Below are 22,976 nucleotides of genomic sequence, written 5' to 3' on the forward strand. Positions count from 1 at the left end.
GCCATTAGGGCTCGAGAAAAATGAGGGATTCTTTCTTCAAGGTACAAACAACAAGGAGAACGCAAACCTGCTGTGATGTGTGAGAGCCTCTGTTCTCCTATCATTCACCAATCATGCCTTCCTCCTCCTCCCCTTTTACTCCCCCCTGATTGCCAATTGCCTGCCGGCCTGTGAAGGAGGGAACAAAGGGTGAGGAGGAGGAGGAGGAGGAAGACACAGGAGTAAAAACACATAGCAGCAGACACACCTCTCGTTGTGTCAGCAGGCACCTGCCCACACATAACGATACTTCAATGGCTTTAACTTTTCCTTTGATTGCTTTTTAATTTAATCATAGCAAAGAGGATTTTTCCAACTAATCCCTGGAGACAAGTTGTACTGCGAAGATTATTTGAGTTTCAGTTCATGGTAGGGCTGCACCGATCCACATTTTTTCACTTCTGCTCTGATCCCGATACCCGAATTTGGATATCTGCCGATACCAATCTGATACCAGAGCTCTGTTTGCTTTAATATTATCATTACTGTTGATTTTATATGAGGCTCTAATAAACTCCTCTCTCCAGGCAAGTATGAAATATAGGAATGTTTGCATGTATTCCCTCAAAAGACAACTTGAGGTTAGTAGAAGGTCATTAAAGGAAGCAGTACAAACTATTTTGGTTCCATGTGGACAATGTGAGGGTCTGCGTGACGTCATCATCTCATATTAAACTAGTTCTATCTTTAAAACCTCACAATCACTTCATTAATCGTTGGGGAAATTCTTTATCAACGCAGCACAAACAGCAATTTTTCCAGCTCTAACGCCACACAAATGATCGGGACTATTTTCAGGGAGTTTAGCGTGGAGTAGGACGCAGTTTCACGGAGGTGTGAATCTTCTGCTACCGCAGAGGAGCTGCTGTTCATTTTATTCTATGCCGCCGTCAGCGCCGTTCTCGTCGGCGAGCTGGTGTTTTAAAACAGTGACGTCTGGCGGCAGAATGACGCCTCGCTGTGCAACGGCTTTGCAAACATCCATGTTGATCCTTTGCGGTGTTTTGAGATTAAAATACGCCCAAACAATGACATGTTGTCATGAAAAGTTGGATAGCACAGTGCTGCTACACTAGCCTGCTAAGCTGGCTGCAAAGTGTGGAATGGATTTCCTGACTTAATACTCCGCGTCTCCTTGAGATCCGCCTCCATTCAGGAAATCCAGTCCACACTTTGCAGCCAGCGAGCCGAGCAGCCGGCAGGGAAACACTTGTGGAGTAATTTCAGCAACCGTAAAGCAGACGAGGCTTCATGGATCAGAAATCTCTGATCGGTCAATCTCGTTGGTATCAGAACCCGACACCGATACTGGAATTGATCAGCCCCGTCTCTAATTCATTGTTGATGATGTGTTGAAGCATGTTTATACAACTTAACAGAACTTCACTTGTTTGAGGTCCAGACAGTTTGGTCGAAATACATCGAACCAACTCATTTTTTAAATTACTTTATGTTTTATCAGAATTTTATGCAAACTTTGACAATAAATACATGAAATAAGTAAATAAGTGAATAAATAAATAAATAACAATACACTCATGAAGCAACTAATTTTCATTTCAGATTCAACTCTTTTCACACAAGTGCTCGTTTCCCAGGTCGTCACTGTTTCACACACTCTACTTGCTATTGGAAGACGTCTTGTTGCCTTCATTAGTTGTAAAAAAAACCACCAGTATTTTGTTGCCTTGATTACCGCCACTCCTACTTAAGAGGAAACAAAGACTTCTTTTCATCACTCGAGCGGCGGATCCCAGTGTTTGTTGACTTTGTCCCAGGAACGAGGAGACAAACTGCACGATAAGCAGCTCGAAGCCCCACTTTACTGCTGCCGGCCAAATCAGTGCGACTGGGTGCAAAACAAAGGCAGAACCAGCTGTCCCTCCACACTCCGAGATAAGAGCAACTCCAGCGACAGACGAGGGAAACACCCACTTCATTATTCACTTTTATTTCGAGCGTTTACTTCCTGCTGTCGAGACCCTGCGAGCCAAAGGGTCTCGTGTAACGTCTGAGAGCAGCGAGAGGCAGATAGCATGCTGAGAGCCACGAGCGTCCACAGATCCACTTGAGATTTGGAAAAAGAAACCATCAAGTCGAGTTACATGCAAGAAATGTAACCAGAGATGAGAATCAATATCATCCATTATTCACCATATCTTCGCTTGCTGCCGGTAATGCAGACATCCTGAAAGACAAGCTCTCCATTGTTGGGAAGAATAATAATAATGGTCGTCAGTCAAATAAGAGCTGAGCTTCTCTCGTGACACTGAAGGAAGGAAATATACAAATAATGAAATGGCGCTTCCTTTTGTACTTTACAATAACATAAATAAGGCTAGTCTGACTGAGAAACTGTTTAATTTTTTGCTATTTAAATATTGGAACACTCTTTGGCTCCAAACGCTGCATGTCTTTGGTGATCATATTTTCCCATCGATCTGCAATCTGCCTCACTCGTTGCTGAGAACTCTACATTGTTTGGATCATATATGTCGCACTACGACATGTAATATAATACATTTTCAACTCAATATGTAATACCATTGCATTTTGTAATATCTGATGACATATTGCAACAGCTATTACAAAATGTGGGTTAAATGATGCCTTCTACCAGTGCTATCTTGACAGGACATGAACAAAAGCAAAAAGTGACATAATTCCAGCTTAATTCCACATAATCTTAATCCTTTTTCCTCATTATTAAACATAGAACCGTGTCTATGGATAAAGGGTCAAATGTATTACATAATGCACCAAATTATTACATTTTCATTAAAAAAATGTTGTAATAACTTTTGCAATATGTAACAAGTTATTACAAAATGTGTTTAATAATTTTACTACAAAATGCAGCATTATTACATAATCAGTAGAATATATTACATATTATTCGATATTGCACCATTATGACACAATGTGGTGCTACACACTATTGGTTGCTGAGTTGCTGTGTTGTTTGGATTCTATAAGGCGGGCTCAGGCTCTTGAAGATGGAGAGGTAAAACGTCACAGGAGCAGATTCACTCAGGGACTAAAGGTGCCTGGAGAAGCTGGTACTCCAGAACTTGCAACCAAAAAGCAAAAACACAATTTATTTATTTTGACATTGCTTTGATCCTTTACACTCTGAACAATCAAATCCAACAATAACATAACCACCAAAAAAGAGTGGTTGTAGATGATATTGATGCCAGATGAATCCTAAAACTGATAATCAGACACAGTTTCGGTCGTAAATAACTGACGTCCCTGGTCTGGAGCCGGATGATGTGTGCCTGTTGTGCAGCCCGGCTGACGTCATTTAAAGGCTTTTCCTTGTGATCCTGTGACATTAACAGCTTGATCGGGGGAAAACATCGATCTGCCATGAGAAACTTCCTTTAAGGGACTCCAAGAAGCAGCTGGCAGTTTTTCTCACACACAAGATTTGACTTAGGAAACAAACACAGAAACAGCTTCAGAAGCAGTTAGAATGAATGCCACTAGATTGGTTGTTGAGATCGTTTGTTGGCTTCCTTGCCCCAAACATTTAACTTACAGGGCGAGTTTTTAAATATCTGGGAACGTTGATCGACACCGATCAGGCTGACTCAGGGGCCGTCCACACAAGCTTGCCGGTTCACCTAAATAAGCTGTTTTTGGCCTGTCATCCACATGAGGCACATTTGAGGAGCACGAAAACTGTTTTGTTTTTTTTTTTAACACGGATCCTAGTATGGGGAAATTCTAAAACCCCCAGCTGTTTTACCCATCCTGGGATGTGGAGGGCAAAGATGATCGTCTGTGGAAAAAATATGACGTAAAATGCACCTGAAGCTCAATAGCCCATAAATATTAATAAATTAGCCGTGTCATTGTATAAGCAGCAGGGTTCAAAGCATGTGAAAAAAGTAGCAGATTATAGTCCGGAAAGTAAAATAGCTTATTTTCAGACAGAATACCTGGAGAAGTCTCATGGAAAACATGGAAATTGTGGACAGAACACAGCATATAGGAAGTACATGGAAGTTATTAGAAAGAGGGACAATCATAGCTGCTATGTGATGAAAACAAACCGCTGATGATCTGCAGCATCAGGTGTATTTGAGTTGGTCAGCTGTAGTTTAATACATCTTACAGGACCTGGAGATCACTTGTTCTCCACGCTGCCCTCTGGAAGAAGACACAGACTCTTACAAACAACCTGAAACCAACTGACTTATCTCTGACAGGTAATATTCTTATATTGTCAAGTATTTGGAAGATGGAGATTTACAGTCTTATAAGACAACAGGTACAGATTTTTTCCTGCTGCCATTTCTCTTTTTAATGAGTCTTAGTACCATTTACTTTTGGAACGATTAACTAAAATCCTCTTCTTGTTCTGAAAACACAAACCCTGAAATTGGACCTCAGAAGCAACTTGTTGGTTGATCTCTGTAAAAGTTTCCTGAAATGATGGTGTTTTATTTGGCACCACATGAATAAAGTTGAATTGAATTAAATTGTAAGCTCCTTATTTCCATAGAATTTGAGGCAAACCAGAGCTGGTTAAATGAAAATTCCTCAGCTGGATTTCTTGTGATGTCAGTAACATCACTGTGTTGTGATTTAAGCTGGACATAAATCACATGGTTCGGTTGGTCCGGGGTCATTTTTCAATCTCAAGGTTACAAGTTCCATTCCCCATCTCCTCCAAGTGAGCAAAACACTGCTATGGCTCCCAGTGGATCCACTCAGTGCCTTGCATTACCAGAGAGTAGGCGTGTGGAAGGCTGAACGTGACAAACAATGTAGAGCACTTTGCGGAAATCTGAGAAAGGTGAAATCCATTGACCTTTTGCCAAGACCTCTGCCTCATTTGTGACAAACCTTGGAGATTGTGAGCATAGATCCTAAAGATCACAAGCTGGACAAACAGGCTTTCGCTGGGCGACACACTCTGCCTCACTGTCTTCAAATTGATGGTTTGGAACAAACATTTACGCCACTGCACCTACACTTAGGAGCAAACCTCTGAAACATACAGAACTTTTTTTCAGGGAGACTGACAAAAGAGAGTCTCACTAAATGCCGGGTTGCTTTTTGTGAATCCACGACGGAGATTTGTTAAATGTCTGCAACCTTTTAACGAGCTGATCATCACGCAGCATTGGGAAAAGCACATAATGCCGCACCTGAAAACCATTACTGATATGCAGATCTGTGTAACCAGTGAGGCTGAGACGGAGAAAAGTGCCCTGCTTGAGAGCGCGAGAGAGAGAGAGAGGGGGGGCTGAGCCAAAAGTGCCCAACAAAATGCCGTTCAAATCATTTCAGATAATGAGAGATGATTATAGCACCATCTGGAAGAAACCAAAGTGAGTTTGTTTTCCTGTGTTTGACTTTTTCGAGTCACTGCAGTTGGAGGCTATTCCTGAAATTCATCATTGTGATGCAGAGACAGTCTTCCTCTCAATGCCTCTTCTCCTACGCTAAATTCTGCAGAGATGTTTTACAGTCATAGCAGGGTTTTCATGTTTTACTATCAAGTCTATCAAGTATACAGTCTCTTGAATCGCTGTTGTGTAATAATTTTCTGGAGCAAGGGACAAGATCACAAGGGTGGCCAAAGCATAATAGAGCTTATCGACTTCACTCAAGTTGGTTTTCTTTGGCCTATTGTTGCCCTCTTACATACAATAAACTACCCATCAGATCCAGCGAGTATAAGCAAAACCACAAACTAAATCAAACTTTTTCTTTCTAAACTTGTACAACTTGTATATTTGTAGAACCGATGCAGAGCAGGCAGCCAGAATGTGACACTGCAAACTTCACTTTTTCAAGCCCAAGCAGGATTTTTGCTTCAGTTTTAACCCATTCTTCATAGTTAAACAAACTTAAAGTTATTCTACCAGAAAATAAATCTTTAAAATCTACTTCCAATCAAAACCAATACAGGAAAACAAGACCATCACCACTCATTTCCACAAACTTCCCACTGCCAGTTTCCTAAACTGATCAAACCAAAGTCAATCTGTTTCCCAAAAAAAAAGCATAATTTGTAGCTATCAAACTGTGTTTATGTTTCTGGGACATCAAAGATGGCGTCGCGACAGCTCAAGCAAAAATATCAACATTCAACCGATTTAGTCCCCAAAAAATAACAGACCTTCAAAAGAAGAGAAGAGGAAGAAGAGTCTTCAAGCCTCAGGAATCGTGAAACTGATCATTGATCATTTTTTCCAGTGTGAATCAAGATCTGGCAAGATCGAGTGAACCAATGTGATCTTGCGTTGGGAAAGTTCATGAGTTTCCATGATGCTAAGATGTCAACAAACCAGGGGATGTTTTGCAAACCTTTAATTGTGGAAATACAGTACGTGTTTCTATGAGTGTAATGAGAATTTCCTTCAGAAAGGTTTTGACCAGGTATCAGAGATTAACAACTAAAGCTGGGCCCTAAATATTTTCATTTTCCCCGTGTGGATTCTGCTCGAGGAAATTTAACTGCAATGTTTTGAGAACGAACATGTTGATTCTGGTCAAAGTCATTTGACATCTGGTGTCTCAGTCAGTAACATCAGCCTGAGGGAGGAGACGTGTGTTTCATTGTGAAAATCTTGTAAAAATGGTGATATCAACAACCATTGCTTAGTTTAACATTAAAATCACCTGTCCTTTAGATGAGGTTACACTCTACGATGTAAAGACTGAGAATAAATCCAAACAGAAGCTGCAGGAACAGATATTGTTGGTCTGCCTTAATGAATCCTGTCGGTCAGCAAACATCCTCCTTAAAAGCGGCTGAATCTGGCTCAAGTGTTTACCGCCTGCTCTTCATCCGTTCTGCCAGAGCTGCTATTTGCTATTCATGTAAATTACCCAATTATTCCAAAGTACTGGGAAACATAAAACTGATGACCTTATGTGCACCAATAGTTTAGTCCAAGAATACCAAGCTCACAGTGTGTGTTTTGTAAAAGCCGATGTCAGAAAATTAAAGTGTTTTCAGAGAGGAAAATGGTGCCTTTTTAATTATTTCTGAATAAAAAGTGTTTGGATAATGTGACCGTTTCTGAACTACAGTTTCCCCCTCCACCTCCTCTACATTTCAATTAGCTATTCTGAGGTAGTCTGTATAAATAAGCATAAAACAAAAGCCTGTAATCAGCGCTGGTGCTGCAGGAAGTGTGTGGGTGATAAAACTAGCCTTGGTTTAGATAATTGCACGCCACAAAGTCAAGGACAGTGTTGTAAATGGCTTTAATGACTCCAACGAGTCTATTTGTTTATACCTGCAATGAGAAAGTGTAATTTGCAAAATATAAATAGGTGACATCAGCGTACTAACGTGAGTTTATTTTAATAATTGCATTGTTAGTGACTGGCAGCAGGTGCTTGTACTTACAAATGTGATAAACTTCCTTAAAGGAGCAGAACACAAAGCAGAGCAAAGCAATTGAAGCTGCATTTCGGAGACTGTCCAAGATATTTAAACAAATGTTGTTTGACCACCTCATATGAGCTGGTCATGCACAACAATGTTTAAAGCTTCTTGTATTTTTATTCTTTTTTTTTTTGCACACCATCATAGAAATTCACTTTGTTAAATATTTGGCCATAAGTCATCATTGCCATTCAAATCCCAAAACCCACCAAGGCATTCTTATGAGCAGTGCTTTAAGTGGACCAGTATGCACCGGTCCGCAGTACCGGCACTTTTGTCTAGCGTACAGTGCGTACTGGAACCATTCGGAATGTCCGGGTGATCAGCCGCTACTTTTTCCAGACACTTTGAACCCCAGCGGCTTAAACAACTATGCTAATTTATGGATTTTTATGGGTAAACAAGCTTCATGCAGGCGCTGACAATACATGGGTGTTGCGTTCAGGTGCATCACATGACTCTGCACTCCGTGGCTGCGCTCCAGGGCTGAGCATTCGTCCTCAGAGGAAAATCTCTCCTCAAAATCACAATCAGCTATTACTTTATGACCAGAGATAAAACCCTCAGTAATTGTGTATTGGAGCAGTGATTCACTTGCCCTCCCTCCCTCTCTCTCTTTGCCTTCAGTCCAGGCCGTCGCCCACCACGGAAGCAGTGTTTAAAAATGGTTTTATTTCTTTTAATAACAGACAATGATAATTGTATTAATGATTCTTTATAATTAAAGAATTCATTATTAATAATTATAATTATTAATAAAGAATTATTTTAATAATGGACAAAAAATATATACACGGACCATATACGTACTGTACAAATGCATTTCTTCTTTTTAAATTTGGTGGGTGCAGCTTATGTTAATTTTTTTAAATAGTTTAGTCAGTACTGTCTGTGGCCCATATTGACGTGATCATGACAACATCATATAACCCACCATAATGTATAGAAACTGACTGCAAACAAACCATGTTTGACCACAAACATGACCTATCCTGTGCAGAGCTGAGGCACGACTCTCATCACGGAGGACACACTGAACACTTCCTCTCTCCGTGCTGAAACGTAGTCCAGACCTGAGGGCAGCTGGACATCATGATGCTGCATCCACTGTGCATTCACTACTTTTTGCTTCAACATTTGTATAAAGGCTAACTGTGTTGCAAATTCTCATGTATTTGTTTGAGCCACCAGGCCTCTAGGAGGCATGATTGTGTATGACTGCTTTGTCAGCCAGCAGTTTAATGATGCTGTGGTCTTTGTGTGAAATCTTTTCAACGACACCACTGCCCTGTTACCAATTAGAGTTTAGTTACACTGAATGTAGCTGTACAGCGAGGCTGCTCGATTAATTATTTACAAGGGACCATGTTAAACAAGGGGAAATGTATGTTCCTTCTCACTGGGGTAACCAGGGCATGGCACAGCTCCCTCTCATACCTTTGGGATGTGCGACTATGGTAAGTAACCTGTTCCTGTCTGATAGCTCAACAGAAATGAAAAACCAACAGGGCATCAGCTGAAAGGAAATGTGATTTCATCTGAAGTCAGTCGGACAAAGAGCAAAGTTTGTTAAAAGGCCGTGAGCAACGACCAGCTTGTGTCAGCACGCGGTAAAGAAACATAGCGAAGTGGACAAGGACCCACGTCACTCAGCACACCATCCCTTTACACAAACTGGCTGGAGACAGACAAACTGGGGTTTCTTACAGCGAGCTAATAAGTGCAACTTGACAAATGTAATGAGGGACTGAAACAAACAGAGTGTGTGTTGCCTCGGGGATACATTTCATTTCAAGCTTTATTTGCTAAAAAAGACAGAGAAAAGAAAATTACACAAAGTATTTTTCTGGGGACACACTTCAAAATAAAAGTTGAATGAGTCCTCTAAGCCTTTCCATGATTATATCAATTTCATTCAGATAACTGATTCAAGAATAGTTGGAACTTGTAAATGACAAAAGATTCAAAGATTGCTTCTAGTTTTATAGAAATCCCCAATATTTGATAAGAGATCTCCTCAGAGATCATAAGGCTCGAGTGCTGTATACTTTATGCAAAGAATTTATGGTTTTCTAAGTTGCACATGTAAGTGTGCGTATCACAAGGAACTTCTTAATGTCTATGATATAAATGTGGGCAATAGTAAACACACCGCAGTTGATCCCTGTTACCTATGTGGTTTAAAGCCCTTAAAGTACAAAACCAGCGTCAGATTTGCTTGAAAATCCAGTCACTTGTTCTTCAGGCAACAGGTGATGAATCATTTCCTCCATACGGCTCAGACTGAACTGCTTAGTGGACATTCCTTTGAAGAGCTAAAACATTTCTATCAGCAGTCCAGACACACAGAAAGTGCATTTCTAAAGCTTTGAGCACACACTTGACTGCTTGGATCTTCTCCAAAAGGCCAAGTCACATTTTTCACAATCACACTGAAAAAGGTTGGTCAAAACCAGAGTCGAAGCAGTGTTAATACACACACACACACACACACACACACACACACACACACACACACACACACACACACACACACACACACACACACACACACACACACACACACACACACACACACGGAAAGTTTTGACTTGAGTTTACGTGTGGAATACCTCGACAGGTCTGGGTGGAGGAGACTTGGTGGAAAGTATGATGTGAAAACCGTTTCATGTGTGGACAGTCCAGAGTGTGTGAAGCTAACGCTAGGACCGTCCCGCCTGTCAGCCAGTGTCGCCACTGGCGTCTTGATCGTAGGTTTACTCCAGGAACCGTGAATCTGGACCACATGACAGAACAGGCTCCCTGCTGTGGAGAATTACAGTCCGTCATGTATCGCCTCTCCAAAGTGTTCAGTAACTAATATTTTACAGCTCTGTGGCATATGCCTTTAATAAACCCTGGACTCAAGCAACGGGTGGTGTGGTGACTCAACAATGACCTCACTGGGAGCTTTTGAGGTTTTCCAATACACTCTGTTTATTAGAACAAACATTTCCCTGTAATTAAAGTGTGGACTCTTAGAAGGTGTTTCTTTAAAGAATATGAATATTGAACTCTTTAGTGTGTGATTCACCTGTTTGGTGAGGTGAATGTTTGTTGTAATGGAGCGTCTCCAAAGCCACTCTGGTTCCTGTTGTTGATCAAGTCCTAGTATGTGAGACCGAACTGCTGCAGCTTTCTTCCTGCCTGCTTTGTCTGGAAGATTACATTTGCGCTTAATAAAGTGCTTTCCATTTCCCGCCTGCCGGGTTGTGTTCCCACTTGTTACAGCTTTGCAAGACGATATACACTACATTTTGACACACACACGGACGCATGCACGCACGCACACACACACACACACACCCACACACACACAGCTGTTAGAAAGTTAGCTGTTTGCTGTTAACATCCACACCGTGGATCAGTCTTGGCCGCAGCACTTCAAGAGCCTGAAAAACAAAGCCTTTTTGGTTCCAGAGCGGAGAGATGTAAAAACACCACCTTGACTTTATCTTTATCTACATTAGCTGAAAACGATGATGTCATCACCGCACAGCTCGACCTGATAACCCAGCGACCCCTGTGATGTCACGTAACAACAACAGTGGCACACTTCCTGCTCCAGATCGAGCTGCACAAGCTATTGATGATATTTGCTTTCAGAAAGTGATAGATTTGTCAAGTTTTTAGTTTTTGCATTCTCCATTTCTTCTTCTTTGTTTTTGTTCTATTTCTGTACAGTGAGAGTTAGAACATTGTTTCAAGTAGCTTTCATGGTGTCGCATGGATGCAGATGTTTCCTCCACTGATGCCATGTGGACTGGAAACATCTCCTGGCTGTGAGTGTGAGGGTGTGGGGCTGTCTCGCTAATCTATAGAAAGCCAGGGTTTGCAGGGTCAGATTGATTATATGTTATGCTTTCACCCAAAAGACTGAGGTTTGAGTGAACAACTTTTAAATAGAGAAAACGAGTCATGTCAGCTTGACATGACAGCCTCACACAGTTGCTGCACATCCCCAATGTGAATCTTCCCTTCAAACGCGTGGTCAAAGAGCTCTGTGATGCTGCTGACTGACTGTGGAAAGTTGCTCGGGTCCAGTGAATTCATTTCAACAAAGCAGTTTAAGATGACCAGAGATTATAGTGTGTCATCCAGCTGGAGTTCTCCATCACAAACTACATATTATGCTGATACAGGTCTGGACATGACAAGGTACAATACTCAGGAAGGCTGTGGGGTTCAAATCACACTCAGTCCAGGTCCACAATGTTTGGTTTGTGGCATTTGCTACCATTGAGCCATTGAGACTATAGTTCCATCCACCAAAAACCTTAAACCAGCAGCTTCAACCTCCTGGACACCAGTGGATGGATCCGTGCTGTCAGACAGTTTCCACCCAATTCTAAGCAGACCATCTGAATGTCCCAGCAAAAATCTCTCCTGATCACACAGTGATCTGCTTAGCTTCTTTATTGATTCTTATTTGGAAATGAAACCTGCAGTATTGCCAGCAGAGGACACGTTAACGTCGTCACTGCTGCTGGGTTGAGATTCACAATGGAGCAGATAGAAAACACAACACTGATTCAAAGTTATTGCTGCTGTGTGAAAATGTTTCTGGACATTGTTTGTATTTCCTCCCTTTGATGAAACAGTAAGTGTTACAAGTTGCCCAGTTCTCATCTTTTCTCCTGAAATAGAGCCAAACATTCGAGCCTTTGTACTGATTGGGCACCATGTTTCCGAACGGCTGCACAATTGACAAACGGTTGAAAGGATATTGAAACACTGAATCAGGGATGTGATTCAGTGTACTATACAGAAATGCCTCTGAACTGATTCTCCCTCTGGTTTACCCGGCGTTGTGGTGTTGCAATGAGAAGTGACATTAGCAGGTGTGCTGGCATATCTGATGTCTTGGATCAAACAGGGTCGAGTTCTTTGTCAAACATTTCTAAGTGTCTGCTTTCAAAACTGCTTCTTACCCCCGTCAAGTCTCCACAACTCACAAAACACAGATGGAGATCAGAGCCACGTACACTCCTCAGACAGCTCTCATCACTGTGCCTGATTTATCTCCACGCCAGCCTTTGAAACGCCACATCAGGGCCGACTCACATGGATATGGACAGCAGGAGTGCAAAGCAGCTCCCTGACAAAGAAATCATCCTCGTTTGATTCAGCAGCTTCTCCATCACCCCGGCTCCTTCTCCCAGGCTGGCAGAGTGCGTCTCACAAAACTGAGTGCACGCCAAATACATGACAAGGACGGGCCGAGACAATTCCTTTCTCTGCAATCTGTGTGAGAAAATGAGTGAAACTGAACAGTGTAATGATGAACCTGTAAAATCCATTAAGCTGGAGTTTTCACATTTATCCATCTATTTGTCGACATATTGTTTTGGAAGGTTTCCACAACTTAACACTGGCACAACACTGTTTCAAATGTTGTTGCATGACGAACACTGTGGATAAAATAATAAAAAAAATATAAACCTCTGAATATATAAGTAATTTAAGGTCTTCTAACTAATCACAACTATCAATTCCACCTGTTCACACTGAATTCAAATCAACTTATGCAGGGGCGTCATACTTCATCAGATTACTGCAAATCAAGTGTGTGAATCGGGAGAAAACGGCTTCATTATTGCTGCTTACAGCCTCAAATATTCCGCACTGCAGCCGCTGTCTGGGGCTGCGACATTCACACATCCTTTTCTTTATGCTTTACCATTATTTTCTTGAATCCTCGGAATTGCACCATCACACCATCGTTACAATGATTGAACAGGGGTTTAAATTATAGCAACATTTACAACGACACACACAGGCCCATGGTGGCTCCAGTTTGCCTAAACAATATCTTAACCCTAAATCAATAGCAATTATTTCTTGAACACCGTTCTACCTCGATTATCCAGACAGTGTTTGGCAGACGCACTTTCTCATGTGTCTGGATGATAAAAATGATGGAACAGTGTGTAATAAATCAAAACATATAACAACAATCTTCACAGTCTTTCGCACCACTTCCACAGTACTTCTTCCTCTCTACTTCTTCCTCAATACTTCACGTCTGCCCACAAGACATTTCACAACTTTTTCTTTCTACACCTGCTTTGCACTGTTAAGTTTGTTTGTTTGTTTGTTTGTTTACTACCCACAATGCACTGCGGTCTACGCCATGTCTGTTCCCTCGGTCTGTTGGAAAGTCCACTGATAGTCCCTGACACGTTCACACAGTCCGTGAACTGGACCTCAGTTCACTTGCAAGAGAATCAAGACCCACATTTTCAAGAGGACCAGAGTTCACTTGTTTGATCTGGATCAGAGTTCAGGAAGCTTTCAAATGAAGCAGACTTCCCTTGAATGAACTCTGATCAAACAGTGCTGGTGTAAACACACCATCATCTATAGATTTGAATTGAATACAGTCAATTTAAAGTTATTGAGCGACACTAAATTTATTTATTTCAATTACGGTAAAGAAGCAACACATGAAACTAATTCTGGTTGGTGTTTTTCTTTCCATACACATGTTTTTTCCTGTAGTTTCTGTCCACAATACAACAGATTTGGCTCCAGTGGACTTGGGTCATGAACTGGATGAAGCATTGTGTAGTACAGGAGGAAGTATAGAAGGAAAGGCACCTGGAGGGTTTCTTGTGTGAGGCCAGGTGAAGAAACAGTAATGGCCCCTGCAGACTCCCTTTTGAAGCCATACCAACAAGAACATTCAGCAGTGACGTCAGCCAGCTGCCGAAAAAAATGCTTTTTCTGCAGGACTGTTCATACTCCAATAAGAAGCTGTTGAAGTCACAAGCCACGCCCCCTCACAGCAGCCACATGGCTGTGAAGCTGCCTTTTCACTTTTCAGTAATAAAAGAGAGAGTTTTTGTCCGAGCCGCGATGTTGGTCTGGTTTTCACTGCAGGAGCTGACAGCACCTGAACGCATCACTCGAGTGATGCGTTCAGGTGCATACCGTTAGCCACTCTGACTTTTTAACAAGCTGCGGGACTCATGCAGTAGCGATGTCACAAGCGAAATATGATTAAAAAATGACTGATAGTGATTAGTGAGCTGGAACACGCATGTGCAGCACATGTCTCGAGTTTCGAGAAATGTGTTTGGCCAGAAGGAGCTGGATGAAGGAAACGACTTCATTTCGTTCGGCGGGACTTCGCACTACCCAACTTTGGTCTTGTTCTTCTAGAGTATGAATTGGCCTTAACGGATGCTACAACACTCTCATGAAATCCATGCAGACAATACAAGACACAAATGTTCACCTTCATCTACCAATAAGCACTTTTATGAAAACAAGTCAGCCCACTTGTGAGTGAAGCTAACAAGATCTTGAGGCGCGCTCTTTTCTCATCGCTCTCCTGAGACGGCGCGCCATCGCTGATAAAACCTCACTATCACTTGTCTCGGGCGAGACATCCCCCTTTCTACACTGGAGGACTTCCAGCAGCCACCTGTCTGTCATCCACGGCAGGTCTATCTGTGTGTGAAGCACTCTATCTCGAGGGAGGGAGCACCCTGCCAAACTCTGATAACTTAACCGTCTGCAGACACGACAGAGGAATGGGCGATGTGTTATTGTTCATCTGGTATCAGCTGGTATCCAGCAGCCTGCAAACTGCTCGCTCATTCCAACGGAATATCAAAGAGTGGACACAGAGGTCACCTGAACATGTCACCTCGTAATAAGTGTGCTTGATTTAAATGGAAAGTTAGTACTGATCTAAACTCCATTTGCATTGAACACAATCAAGCCTCAAATAAGGATGGGAATAGAAAACTGTTTCTTGTTGAGAACCGGTTCTCAGTGGTTCAATTCCTTGGAATCGTTTGCCAATTTAACAAACAATTCACTTGATCAATTCCAATGGGCGTGACTGACGTCACCATGCACGTTGATGTGTGGTGATGTCATTCACCAGTGAAGCCAGCAGGAAATATGGCGCCAAAGTGGCACAATGGCTCCAAGGTTTGGTTCCATTTCAGGACAAAGAATGACAACAGGGCAACTTGCAACACTTACAAAGTGGATGTTTCATCAAAGGGAAAAACAACTAATATGCAGAAATATTTGCACGCAGCAGCGATAACTTGGAATGAATGCCACGTTTTTGATCTGCTCCAAAACGAATCTCAACCCAGCAGCAACGGCAACATTAGATCATCCTCGATAATTGATAAAGAACCGAATTGAAAATGGAATTGAAATCGTAAAAACCTTATCAATTCTCTTCTCGAGCCCCACATGTCAGTTGGAAATAACGTGTGTGATTAAACAGTAGATCAAAGGAGAACAGATTCCTCAGTGGTTGTTTTTAAGACATTTTGAAACCCAAATGCAAAAAAGTATGTCCTTTTAGCCCCTGAATTCAATGTAACATGTAAAACAAGCGGTTTTGGTTTGTCTCTGAGCTCTCTTAGTGGTGACTGGAGCTCAGCAGGTCGAGTGGATCACCAACTAATCCAAAGGTTGGTGGTTCATTCACCCTTTCACCCCTGTCTGTACACACTGCATCTCAGCTAGCTCCAAATGGAGAATGAGGAAAAACACGTTCGCATGTTATTTATGAAGGTTTTACTCTGGTTTCCTTCGAACGTCAAGAACAAATGTTGGAGGTTTATAAGTGACTTAAAATGTCATGTTGATGTGTTGTGATGGACGCGTGCTCGTAAAACCATGCTTTAAAAGCATGTAAGTAAGAGTTTGCCCAAGTCGGACACTAAAGATCGTTAATTGAAATGAAAGAGGCCAATAAAACAACCGGTGAAACTTTGTAGTGTATGAAGCAACCAATAACGTAATCATTCTGTCTATTTTAAATGTAGTAAAGGAAATAACAATTTGCCAAGTTTTGGGTGGATGGGTATTATCGCAACAAGTCCAGCTACATGGCTGTGTATTACATGAGTGTAACGGGGACAGAGAAGACGAGATACAATTTACAGACACATGTCTGAATGTCTGAATATGTTGAAGCTCAAGAAAGAGAATAAAAAAGGAAAAAGTAATAACTGGAGTATTTTTGTAGAGAAAAAACATGCTCTTTGTGCCCTGTGCTTTTCTGGATACCCTCCCACTTATGGTTGTAAATTATTTCTGCTATTTCTAAGATTTATATTATTACTTGCTCAGGTGTGCTTGTGTAAACACAACTCTTTTCTTCTGTGCACAGCAGACTCAGTGTATCTTCGTCCATCTGGAGCTACTGCACACACACACACACACACACACACACACACACACACACACACACACACACACACACACACACACACACACACACACACACACACACACACACACACACACACACACGCTCCCCTTTACAAAACTTGACAAACAGCTCAGCTCTGTATCTCGGTTTACATCATATGAAATGCACTGACCTGCTAAACTACTTAAAACATGGTGACCTATAAATAGTTGTCCTGAGCTCCTCGCTTCATCCTGAAACACATTTGCCTCAGGAATCTGCTTCTGATGAAGAAAATAATCCCTTTAGTTGCTCAAAGCATAGCTCTCAGTGAAGCACTTTGTAAATCTCTCAGATGAAACATTCTCCATCCGAGAAACACCTCTGAAATAAAATCGGCCGAAGTCTGGAGGCCCAGGATTTATGAGTAGGTCCAGCTGGCGTGTCTCCGGAGGCCCAAGTCTCGTGAGCGGCTGACGGATGTGTTGACGGGTGTTAAGGTAGCTGGATGTTCACCATGGGAGGGGTATTGAACTCCAGGTCCAGACAGACTCCCAGCTCACTATTTATGTTCCTGTCATCGTGTCGGGGGAACCGTGTGGGCTTTACGCATGAAAAACACCCCGGCTCAGCATTCAGAGGGTAGTGGGAAGAGAAAGGTGGCTTTGTTCTGAACGGACGGTTTAGAAGAGCTGATCATTTTCATACTTTCATCTAGAATTGAAAATGTGATGCGAATTTTTCACTCAAATATCCCATGATAGCTTCCTCATAGACTTTATGCATCTTTTTTTTTTTTTCAATTAATCTTTTTTTCATTTGGGAATACAATGGTACATACAAACAATATACAACAGATATAATTTCCCAGTCCCCCCCCCCCCCCCCCCCACAATAAAAATAAAATTTAAAAACAAAAAAAAATTAAAAAACCCAAGACCCTGGAACAAGGGTCAGACTTTATGTAATTTTTATACTGAACATAATACTGCAAAATAGACTTACTGCTGTATTGGGTTCACAGACACAAGCAGAGAGACAAAAGCTACATTGCTCATGTTAGTGTGACAAGAAACAAACCAGAAGGGATTTCAGATCAGATCGTTCATTCGACTTGCCAAATGAAAATGAAAATCCAGTCTTGTTTGTTTTGTATTTCATCAATGTAATAAAATTCAAACACAAAACCAGATCCTCAAATGGGAAACATTTGCCCCTTTTCAGGTTCATGAGAACATTTAGAATTTAATGCTGACAACTTCATGGTATACTTTTCCTTTTTTGATCTCAAAGACAAATACTTGGGTTGTTATAAGCTCTTACGTAATAGTTTCACACAGATGTGGCTGTGTGTGGCCCCTGAACTAAAATGAGCTGGCCATCTGTCCCCAAGACAGTCTTAAACAAGGCTCACCTCCCATGGATTTACCGAATCATATAACACTGATAGATACTGTACGAGTTAAAAAAAAATGTCCCCCTTTCCTCATTGCCTTCAGTATGTGAATGAAATACATGGATGTGATCTGCAAATCCAATCCCCTTCTTGGGGAAGGATGAAATACGAGATGGTAATTCCACCTTACAAGGACATACTCTAGCGCATACAGAATAAATAGACTGAATTGTGAGAGGTGACACTGACCCAGGAGATAATAAAACTCACACAACCTTTGGATTAATGTTTGGCAAGCACGCTCCCATGTTGTTTTATTTTCAGTTACATATTGTCAAAGATACTCCTTGGAAAAGCTGAAACTGAATACAAAACATTTCTAAACAGCTGCCTAGAACACTTTTGCAAGGGATGAACTGATACCAGCATCAGGTATCGGGTTGATACTACATGGAGTACTCATACTTGGGAAAAGATACTCGATACAACCCAGTGCGTACTACGTGACGTCATCCATCAGCAATGTCTCTAACGTCAGCAGTTTGTAGATACTTGAATATTAATGAGAACCATAAAAGTAAGACCGACTGTAAATCATGTTCTGCCAAAATATCAAGAGGAGAAAGAGTTCATACAACACCAGCAACGTCATCACCAGCAGTTTGCCCGACGTCACTCAATCGTTTAGCTGCTCAGTGGATCAGGAGGATTTTACTTCGAGGCGCACTACATGCTACATGCTAAAGAGTTTCAGGCTTACACACCAGTGATGCTACTTTACATGCTAAACATGATAACATACTAACAGCGAGCTCAGCTCCTCTGTCTACAGTCTACATTACATGCAGCGCAGAGCGTAGATAGACGCAATGTGTACTGCAGGACTGTTGGACGTGACCTCGAGTTGATGCAGAGGCTGTGCTGAAGTGATTCACAGCAACACATAGCCTTTACATCTCAATACGCAAATCCGTTATATTGGTACTCAGTGTAAGTAGCCAAAGCTTCATATTGGTATTTTCAAGTGGCATCAGTGAAACCCATTTTCACAACTAATTGAGGTGAGAAAGGTGCCAGCTTGATACAGCAAATTGCAACAAGCTGAAGCAGAGACGAGCTTGTCAGGAACATGGAAACAGGTACTTTAACCAACCTTGGTTCACTTCAGCTTACACTCACTGGAGAGACGATAAACAGGAGAAGGCAATGTGTGATCTGCTGAGGATTAATGATAACCTTCAGTTAATGGCTGTTTTCTACAGTTTGTATCAGTGTTTGAAGTTTGAGTGGGACGCTGTCAATGACATAATGTCATACACCTAGGTACAACTGGAGGCACCATCAGTATCACGTGACAAACCAACAACTTATAACATGGAAACTCACTTTATACAGCTTGCATTTTTATCAAACATTTGCTTGAAATTCATATTCAATAGGTTCTGGGGAAAACACAATACATATATTGGCTGTAAGTATTTATGAAGGAGTAATTTATTCTGAGAGTCACAGACAGATGTGATTTGATACACTCCTCTGAGTTACGTATAATAGTTCATCCTCTACCGTCATTGAGATAAACAGTATCTGGTGCATCTATTGCTATAGTACCAGCCAGTGGACTTTCTATAATAATATACACCAAATCCCCGAAGAGGATTAGAAGGGCTACTCTTAGAAACAGCTAATCTTAATATTTTAATGAAGTTGGTGTAAGTCTAGTGTGATGTGTTGTCGGCTCCGATTGACTTACCTTCCTCAGCAGGGTGATGCGCAGTCTTTGTCGCTTCCTCCTTCACCTTTTTCTCCCCACTTGGACTGTGAATGTTATCCGGCCTCTCTCCAGGCTCCTCACTGGGCTGACTCTCCCCGGGTTCGATGCCTGCCGATGTCTGGACAGTGGTGGAGCTAAACTGGACGGCTGGGATCGTCTGGTACTCAGACATCCTCAGGGGAGGCATGCTTGTTTCATTTTCATGACTTCTCTCATTGTGTGGCAACTTCATCCTGTCAGATGTTTCATTTCCGTTGTGCTTGGAGAAAGTCTGAATGGTCACAGTTTCTTCTTCCTCCTCCTCCTCAATCTCATAAACATTTAAACTTTCTTTTTGACCAGTAAAATGTGTGTGGAAATGGACGGGCGGTTCTGTGGTTATCAGGGCATATAGTGGAAAATGTACCTCAGCTGATGCTTTTTGTTGATCAGTTTGTGTATCTGTACTTGTTACTGGATGGCCGACATTGATCAGAGTCCTTGAACCTTTGGGTGTTGGACTATCAGATGAATTGTGAAGGTGTGATTTGGTCTCAGTGCCTTTCAGAGGTGGAACGGCACTTTCACTATTCACATGCAGATTTTCTGGGTTCTTATGACTCACTGTTTCTTTGATTAATGGAAATATGACACTGCTGCTCAATGTCTTTTTTGCATGTGATGAAACTTTGGTATTAGTCTCTGTAATTACGTCCCTGAATGAGACATGTGCACGTTGGTCAGGTGTGGCGGCATGTGTACGTGACTCGGCAGTGCTCTGCTCAACACCCCGAGGATCTTCTGTCACTTTCACACTGCCTGCAGGATAGTCATGAACTCCGTATCGCTCTCTCAGCTCCTGCTTGCCTTGTCCGAGGGAACTCTGGAGTTCAAAGGTTCTGTTGGGTTCGATAGACTCTTGGTACAAAGACACAACCTTGTTTAATGGGTAAGACGAGGAGGAGGGGGAGGAAGAGGACAGAGTTGGGAGGACTAATGATTGAGGAAAGGTCTCTGGAAAGTCTGTAGTATCATAGTCGTAGTCCGGCTCTTCCTTATCCATTGGTGACAATTTGAAGAGAGGAAGGTTTCCATTAGCTAGCGGGCGATAGTCTGTGGAGGTTTGATCTGTGTGAGGATGCTGATCAAACCCGTAAGGGAAAGTATCCCGCCTGCTGGCTAGATTATCCTCACTTGGTGCAGCTAACATGGATTCATCAACTTTCTTGGAATCACAGTTGGGCACAGGATAGCACATCAGCTTCCCCCCTTCATTGGGGCAGTGACAGACTCGGCAAGGGTCAATGTTGAAAGAGTGTCCCGCCTCATACTTCTTCCCATTCTGAACACAGCCGATATGTTCGCACTGCATGCAGCCATCCACCGGCTCTAATATCTCAATACAGTTGGGCGGCACGTCAGGACAACTGATGAAGTGGCAGCTAATCCGTCCCCCTCCAGTGGGACACAAGCACTCGGTACTGCCATAGTCGACAAAGTAAGAATCGCCCTCGGGCACTTTGCCATTCTTGAACCCAGCATTGATGCAGTCGTAGTACTGGTAACCCTCACATGTGCAGCCCTTTTGCAAGCATGAGGCACAACAAGCGCCGCTCTCCAGTGCCTCTTCAATACAGTGGTCCAGCTGAGGACAGTCCACGCCAGTGCAGTCCCGCTGGCACACGCACAATCTCAGGCAGAGGAAAAGCACAGCACAAGTTGAAAGTACTCCCCAGGCTTGAGACATGGTGTCCAGTGAAAGTAATCAATCAATGAATGATAGGTAGCATCCAAGGCCTTAGGTTTCTCCTTCGAGGATGGCGTCTTCTGCAAAGAAACAAACACTAGAGTTTATTTCTAAACATGTAGATCAACATCTGGCTCAAGCTCAGTCACTCTATTACAGCCTCAAAATCCTCATCACCATCTAGGGAACAGTGATTTAAATCAAAACGTAGAATTTCATAATGAAACCTGGATCCTGACAAGCTTCTTGTCTTGTGTTGCTATTGACCCTGAGGTCCAGCTGCTGAATATGAAGGCTTCAGATTGCTTTAGTTGTTAGGTTTATTGGAAACTGAATGCACTCAATGGAAAGTACCTTCTCTGAATTAATAAAGACCAAATGACACAGACTACTTTGACAAATGTTTTTCATGCTACATGAAGTGTTTAGAAGTAAAACAGACCCAACAACAAAGCATCAAAGCACAGATCCTCCTGCTTCCCATTCCTGCTCCGAATTGGAGAATAATCCAAAAATGACACATTATTCTGGTTGAGAAAAGACTTCTTGACATATGTGATTCATCAGCAGTGATGCGAGGCATATTTTTCTCAAGCCTTTTGGATTGTCTCTGTAAGTACACACCCCCCGCCCCCTACCCACAAACAACTGAGGCTGCTCTGTTCCTGGAACGACCTCCACAACAAATAGCCAAGAGCTGAATTTGACACGGGTTTTCCATGAATTCTGCTGTCAAAAGTCAATAAAGCTGCTCTGAATGAGTGAAGCTTTCCTCATCATGTTGTCATCCCAGCTCAGCCGTGAACAACACCAGTGTTTCTCAGGCACAGTGCTGGTCTGCTCGTTTCATATCCCCTCCCTGCTTGAGGATCAACATGCCGGATGGCTCATCGTCAAACTCTGCAGCAGCCCGATAACGTGCATTCATCTGGCTCCTGTGTGAGTGCAGGCAGTTTAAATACATGCAAATCAAGCATGGCAGAGGACTCCCAGGACCTTCTCTGACAAGCACTGAACCCAACTGAACATCTGACCAAACTGGGAATGAATTGCTTCTTTAATTTGTTTTGTTGCTGCTTTGAAAGTATCTCAGCAAGAACGTGTGTCCATCGTGCGCCATGAACTTCATTAGCCCCAATGAGTGACTCCCTGCAGCTTTTACTAAAAGAAATATTTTTGTCAGATTTTGAATGTTTCTTTCTCATGAGCCTGAACATTTGAGTTTTCAAATATAAAATGCATAATATTCTAACGTCACTAAATAACACATAGTAAAAAACAATGAGCAGCTAAAATGAAAAAACTTCCAAAACAACCTGAACCATTGAAATGGCTGAAACATCAAAAGCAACTAAAACAGATTAACAGATTAAACACAGATGATAAAAAAAAAAAGAAAAAAAAAGCTGAAATGGC

General features: G+C 42.1%; 1 protein-coding gene across 1 annotated transcript in view; it reads right to left on the reverse strand.

Annotated features, from left to right (window-relative positions):
* fbln2 (fibulin 2) overlaps nucleotides 1-22,976 on the reverse strand; it is a 125,928-nt gene that overhangs the window by 97,724 nt on the left and 5,228 nt on the right. Inside the window, exon 2 of the mRNA XM_080495668.1 lies at nucleotides 19,814-21,640. Coding sequence (XP_080351794.1) covers nucleotides 19,814-21,560 — 1,747 coding nt within the window. The 5' untranslated portion in view covers nucleotides 21,561-21,640. The remainder of the gene's footprint in view (nucleotides 1-19,813; nucleotides 21,641-22,976) is intronic.

This window comes from Blennius ocellaris (assembly GCF_963422515.1).
Source record: "Blennius ocellaris genome assembly, chromosome: 4".
Classification (NCBI taxonomy): Eukaryota; Metazoa; Chordata; class Actinopteri; order Blenniiformes; family Blenniidae; genus Blennius; species Blennius ocellaris.